General features: G+C 35.2%; 2 protein-coding genes across 5 annotated transcripts in view; one reads left to right on the top strand and one right to left on the bottom strand.

The window, feature by feature from the left end:
- Nucleotides 1-1,098, bottom strand: part of LOC111862110 (probable cysteine--tRNA ligase, mitochondrial) — a 16,106-nt gene extending 15,008 nt beyond the window's left edge. Inside the window, exon 1 of one of the 2 annotated variants that reach the window (XM_023847239.2) lies at nt 572-1,098. In XM_023847239.2, the coding sequence (XP_023703007.1) occupies nt 572-816 (245 nt within the window). In that variant the 5' untranslated portion in view covers nt 817-1,098. The remainder of the gene's footprint in view (nt 1-571) is intronic. The other variant, XM_023847238.2, reaches the window with a different exon arrangement.
- Nucleotides 1,099-1,281: 183 nt separating this feature from the next.
- Nucleotides 1,282-6,032, top strand: LOC111862111 (cytochrome c oxidase assembly factor 5). Of its 3 annotated transcripts, none has more exons than XM_023847240.2 (4): nt 1,282-1,389; nt 3,536-3,656; nt 4,801-4,902; nt 5,674-6,032. In XM_023847240.2, the coding sequence occupies exons 2-4, from the start codon at nt 3,549-3,551 to the stop codon at nt 5,713-5,715; spliced, it is 252 nt and encodes an 83-aa protein (XP_023703008.1). In that variant the 5' UTR covers nt 1,282-1,389; nt 3,536-3,548; the 3' UTR covers nt 5,716-6,032. The 3 variants fall into 3 exon arrangements, with proteins under 3 accessions (XP_023703008.1, XP_023703010.1, XP_023703009.1); XM_023847242.2 differs by having other exon boundaries at nt 1,317-1,389; nt 3,525-3,656; XM_023847241.2 differs by lacking the exon at nt 1,282-1,389 and adding an exon at nt 1,396-1,483.
- The last annotated feature ends 431 nt before the right edge of the window (nt 6,033-6,463 follow it).

Below are 6,463 nucleotides of genomic sequence, written 5' to 3'. Positions count from 1 at the left end.
AAAAAAAAAAAAAAAACTATGCACATTACTTCTTGCTAACCTTTTCCAACATAAAATGATAGTTTTATGGATTCTTGCTTAGAATGAATTCAGTGAAGTAACACATTTCCTAAACATTAATCATATTCAGACTTCCAACTTTAGTTCCAGTGTCATGTTATTGTCTTGTGCCAGGGTTTGTTAGGGGCTTCCCAAAAACATCATTCTTTTGGCTGGTAATGAAGAACTTGAATGAAAGATTTGAGGTTCTCAAGAATATTAGTATCTTATGAATTGTGATGAAATGTAGTTTGGCAGATGTTCACTGATGTTCCCCCACAAAAGTTAGTAAATATCTACCACACTACATGGTGTTAGATACCAGAAGACAGCAATCTTCAGTTTTAAATGCAATCAAACATCCTGCTATGCCTTACTTATATTTTATCATTTCAAAACTTATCTGTATCAGTCAACAAACTGGCAGCACAGACTGGTTTATGTTGAATTTATTACACTGGTACAGCCTGCAGTTATATTTTAATAGTTTGTTCCTGTAAATAATCCCTTCATTACACTTGCTGGTACATACCAAGCATGACCAAGGTGTGCTGAATCATACACGGTGGGGCCACACATATACCATGCCACGAGGTTAGGATTTTTCAATATTAATGGCACATTTGAGTTAGTTATACAGTTGAAAACCGATATGTTTGTCTCATATCCACTAGGAAGGGCCCATTTATTTTGCTTTGACAACGTCTTGCATGTTGATGCTGCACGCTGCTTTCTTAACCAAACGGAAAATACACGTCGCCTTTTCAATAAGCTCATAATGAAATTATTATAAATATCACCAAAAAACTGTTTTTCGCAGATATAAAGGTTAAACTTGAGTATTTTATATCGTTGCTAATGAAGTTCCTAGGTTAAAAATATTCTTCTCGTTTCTGTGCCAAAATATTGAAACAAATATTCGTTTTTTTCAGTATATCAGTCAAGACAACTTCATTACAAAAACAATACTGACAAACAGTTGTCGTCGTCATGTGTTATAAACATAACCTAAAACTGAACATAACTCATAATCCCTCCACAAATTCGAAGTTCCGCCATGATTTTACAATGGCCGACTAACAGGTGAGCCAACTAGTGCTGATGGCTTTAACAATTCTTAATTCAATCTATTCAGGATATGAGACATCAATTACGCTATATTCTTTATTTCCACTGTCATAATACGCAATGAATCTAGTTACAAATCAATATATACTGTATGAAAAGAGTTGAGTAACCTCTAAATCGCTAATATATATTGGACTAATTGGCAGGTTGACGAAGCGAACGTATTGTAGATGTAAACAAATAGTTGTATTAAAATAGCGCTCACGGATTTGCGATTCTAAGGTACGTGACACATTTCTTCAGGAGACGGGTTATTGTAGATGTAAACAAATAGTTGTTTTATTAGAATCAGTGATCACGGATTTGCGCTTTTAAGGTACGTGACACCTTCAGGAGATGGGTTAAGGGAACTACCTAACCTGACAGTACAATCCGAAGATAGCTAAAGTCCAACATTGGTTATTATCCTGAGCCACTACGCTTGAGTTTACTTCTTGGCAAATCTTTTCCCCCAAATCTGTTCTAATGTTATTCCACGTTTTTAGTATATCAAGTAGCTTTTATTGCATCTCCTACCATAATTCAACATGTATTGCATGCTTTCTCTATCTGAGCTATGTATCGACTCAGTCTTTGTATCATAATTAACACCAAATTACATATTTTGCATACAAAGAACTGTTAATGAAAAGTTCTGTTTTCTGGAATATGACACTAGTTTGGAGAAAGTCAAAGTTCTGGAAGAATATATTGCCTCCATCTTCAGGGTTGAAGAGTAAGCCAAACAAGAAACCAGCATGAAGCAGGCAGCAAGCTTGTACTCCAGAAGACAACCCTTCATAGTCATTGCTATGATAACCCCAAATTCATTAAGAATTTTAATGTTTATCTGGAGAGTTAACAAACATGTTTTATGTTTCTCACATCACCATATTTGATTTACTGAGAGAGAAATGAAGCAATGGAACAAGAGATAATCCCACACATACATCATTATGTATATCAGGTATCATAATATATTATGTTGAATCAGGGAATCTCACGGTGGTGACTGTGAGTATGATTTTCTGGGTTGTATTCCAATGTAGCTTGGTAGAAACAGAGAAGCATATGACCTCACTTTTCAGGGTCAAATAGGAAGCTAAGTGAGAAACCTGCAATAAACTGCTACCTGCTATTTGTTGGTTTCTTACTTGGCCTACATTTTGATCTGGAAACTGAGGTGTTAGGTTCCTCTGAAACATCAGTGAACAGCTATTGAACTACCTGGCATTTCATTCAAGATCATACTCTTCATAGTTGCTATCATGAGTACCTTAAATCCAGCAATGTGAAAGATCTGTAATTTCTGTTATATGAACTACAGAGCCAATGAACTTAAATCAGCCTCTTTTGCTTCAAGTGATTGTAACAAATTGGGGATGGGGGGTAGAAGCTGGGTTACGCTGTCCCTGTAAGAGGCCATAGAGACCCATGGGGTTGAGAGATATTGAGGCTCCCACATTTTCTAGACAGTCAGCTCACAAATGACAGTGAGGTTTTTAGCCTTATGTGCTGGCTGCCCTTTACTGCCACAGGAAGATTCCTGTTACTCATTTCTGTTAGAGCCTTAACCAAACCCAGGACCATAGTGCAGCTGGAAGGATTAGGGAAGTTGGAAAATTCAATGACCTCATTGGAAATAGAACGCGCGACCTTGTGGCTTGTAGCATAGTGCCTCAACCAACTATGCTACTGCGTGCCCCAAAGATTCAGGACATATGCCATTGTCAAGAATCAAATTATGTTTGCAGTCAGATATAATGCTAGATTTAGTGGTTATTGTATTGACATTTTCCATATTGTTTGAACTTTTGAGATAACTGCATTTTCTTATTTATGATTTGAGTCTCTACTAATGCCATGAAAAACTTTTGTTAGAGAGTGCTGAATAATTTTAAGAAACTTTTAAGTTTTGAAGTAGTAAAATCTTCAATAGTCACACTGGACGAAGTTGTTTTGTCTTTGTAATTGTTAGTGTGACGGACCAGAATGAAACAAATCAAACTTTTCTTGTTTATGTAATATTCATACTAGTATATAATTTGAGATTTTTTATAGTTCTTCACAGTTTGCCAGCAGAAAGGTGAATTGGGATTTAAGTGAAATTAGGATTATGAGTGTTCCTCCAGATCCTACCCAGTTCATAATTTTATCCTGCCATTTCACCAAGTGTTCTAGAACAGAGAGGTTGTGGATCAGAATGTTCACTGAAGACACACTTTGAAACCTCCTGCAATACTGGTTTCAACTACAAATTTCAACATACTCTTGCAGAATAAAGCAGGGACTCTGTATATGTGGTCCATCACTATCAAGTCTTCTAAGATAAGTTAACCACATAAATAAATTGAATTTTGATGTTATCAAATGTTAAGTTTATTTACAGAACTTTCTTCAAAATGATGCAATATGAAGGTGAAAATGCCCACCTGGTGGATCAGAACCCATGTGCAGGTATAAGGGCAGATTTAAAAATGTGTCTTCTGGAAAGTGACTGTGTGAAAAAGGTAAATTACTTTTTATTTCTTGGAAGATAGGTTGAGGAGATTGAACTCGGGTAATGCTTGCTACCATTCAGTCCAGAACCTTTTGTCTTCTCATCCGCTGTCCAAAAACATAAAAATTAGAATATACAAAACTATAATTCTGTATGGGTGTGAAACTTGGGTATCTAACATTAAGCGAGGAACATAGACTGAGGGTGTTCGAGAATATTTGGACCAACGAGGGATGAAGCGACAGGAGGTTGGAGAAAACTGCGTAATGAGGAGCTTCATAACTTGTACTCTTCTCCAAGTATAATTAGAATGATCAGGTTAAAGAGGATGAGGTGGGCAGGGCATATAGCACAAGGAATGTATATAGGATATTGGTGGGAAAGCCAGAAGGAAAGAGACCACTGGGAAGACCAAGGTGTAGGTGGGTGGACAAATTTAAGAAGGCTTCTCCTTGCACCTAGTATTGTTTAAAAGTGCAAAACATGCACTGTTTCACAAATGTTGTAGTTCTTGTATTTCACACCACTGAGCAAAAAGTGTATAGTGGTATATGAACTGTTGNGAGACCACTGGGAAGACCAAGGTGTAGGTGGGTGGACAAATTTAAGGAGGCTTCTCCTTGCGCCTAGTTTTGTTTCAAAAGTGTAAAACATGCACTGTTTCACAAATGTTGTAGTTCTTGTATGTCACACCACTGAGCAAAAAGTGTATAGTGGTATATGAACTGTTTCTGTTATTTATCACTTTTGTCACCTTTTCAGTGATGATTTTGTTGTGTGAGTTCTTGCACCTTTATGGTATTCTCTAAAGTTACAACACAGTTTACATTTTTGTGTTGCAATCTTCCAACACTTTTCATGCCATTTTTAAATTTATTCTGCCACTTTGAGACGTGCTTATTTATGTGTACTTAATGGCACTGAACTGCTGTTTTACAATACATTTTCAGCCATTCTCAGGTCCTGAAATATTGTGTGGTAATTGAACTTAGAACAATATGCAGCTTTTGTTTTCTGTATAAAATGTAAATGGTGGTCTTTTTCAATGTATATTTAGCTTTCTATTTAGTAACACTGACTAAGAACTATTGCAGCTATACATATTAAATTTTCCCCTGTATTAGATAATGTCAATGTATATAATCTATTTACAGCAGAAGAAAACTCCACGTGAATGTCTGAAATCATTTGATGCATCTGTTCCTAATGAATGCTATGCTTTACGCACAACATTTTTTGAGTGCAAGAGATCTCTGGTAAGTTAATCACCATTAATAATTTTTTTGAATTTTTAAATGACATTTCTTGCACTCACAAGACATTAGTTCTAAGGATTAGCAGGCATGATGCATGCAGGGAGAAAGTTAAAATATGAGCATACATTTTCATCCATATCCGAACTCTGCGCTCTATACAGGTTGTTAAAATACTGAATTTGAGGTTGGGTGGGAGGAAAGAGAATGCTTCTTTCACAAACATAATCTAGAAAATATTACCAAGTTTCTGAATCTTCACTGTTCACTACTGGCCCTTGATATTGTCTCTGTAATGTATTGCATGAGAGATCCAATATTTTAACAGTAAAAAACAACTCACTTTAAATGTGTATTGTAGAAAATTATTTTAATTTTGAAATTTTAAAATTGAATGTCGATATTTATATAGTACATTTTATGTGAAGGAGATAATGTGACGAGAAGAGAGTGGAAAATTATTAATGATTAATTACATTCATACAGTTACATTCCAGAACAATTACAGATGCAATTAAGTTTGAAGTTAAGAATAATGTTATAAGTGGTAGTATTAAAATCATACAATTTTCTTTATTTTCTTCCGAAGTAAAATATGATCTTCACTTCTACACTCGACTTCCCACTGCTCACAGGACACATTTATTTTCATGTAATAATAATATGGACAGTCAGTAGTGTTATGGTGTTATGATATTATTAGTGGTATGGAAGTGTCGTATTTCATTGGAAGCCACATTTTACAATGCATATATTTTTTCTTTTGCATTTCAGTTAGACAACAGAACAAGATTCCGGGGAAGAAAAGGATATTGAACATCAGTTGTATTCCTCTCATGAGAAGGGGTGGCTGGGATGTAAGAATTTTGTAAATAAATTCATGTATTTGGACATGTTAGTCCAGTGTTTTGTTTGTTGTATGTCACATTATCTTACTTCTTTATTGCAATGATTTTTGGTGTTCTCATCTTAAAATCACGGGCTTCTAATATCATTATGAGAATAGGAGGTCAGAGTAATTGCTCCTGCTTATTATGTTAAGAGTCCATCTAGTTTTTAACCATGTCAGTAGAGTTTGTATGAATAAAAATGTAAAATATTGATAAATAAATATTTATATGTACCTCTATACCTATTCAGTTGTTTGTACGTTCATCCAAATATTGGTTTTTTCTTTAATTTGAACAGTTTGTCAGGGAGGAAGAGAAAGTTCTGATTTGAGAAAATCATTGTTACTTTTGAGTTTTTAAATTGAGTATTGATCAGTCTTTAGATGTATTACATAATCTGTTAACTGTATGGCACAAAGTCTGTCTTGAGCAGCTGACAGTTGTTCAGCAAATAAAAAATCCCTGCTTGTATGTAATCCTGAAGGTTTGTTACCATGTTCACAGGAACCTGCCACTGGGAGCTATCCTGGGCCAATTGAATTCAGACCTCATACCATATTTACTTCATATGTATCTTAATATTATCTGCCCATCTAATCTAGTTCTCTCATATTGTCTCTTCAAACTGTAATTTTGTAGGCTGTTCATTTCTTATCTTTCCCATGCTTGCAACC

This window comes from Cryptotermes secundus, unplaced genomic scaffold, assembly GCF_002891405.2.
Source record: "Cryptotermes secundus unplaced genomic scaffold, Csec_1.0 scaffold645, whole genome shotgun sequence".
NCBI lineage: Eukaryota > Metazoa > Arthropoda > Insecta > Blattodea > Kalotermitidae > Cryptotermes > Cryptotermes secundus.
This window is presented reverse-complemented; position numbering and strand designations above follow the sequence as displayed.

Coding starts and splice junctions, on each gene's coding strand:
- LOC111862111 (XM_023847240.2), top strand. CDS start 3,549: ATGATGCAATATGAAGGTGAAAATGCCCACCTGGTGGATCAGAACCCA. Junction 3,657..4,800: donor AAAGTGACTGTGTGAAAAAG/GTAAATTACTTT, acceptor ATCTATTTACAG/CAGAAGAAAACTCCACGTGA. Junction 4,903..5,673: donor TTGAGTGCAAGAGATCTCTG/GTAAGTTAATCA, acceptor TTTGCATTTCAG/TTAGACAACAGAACAAGATT.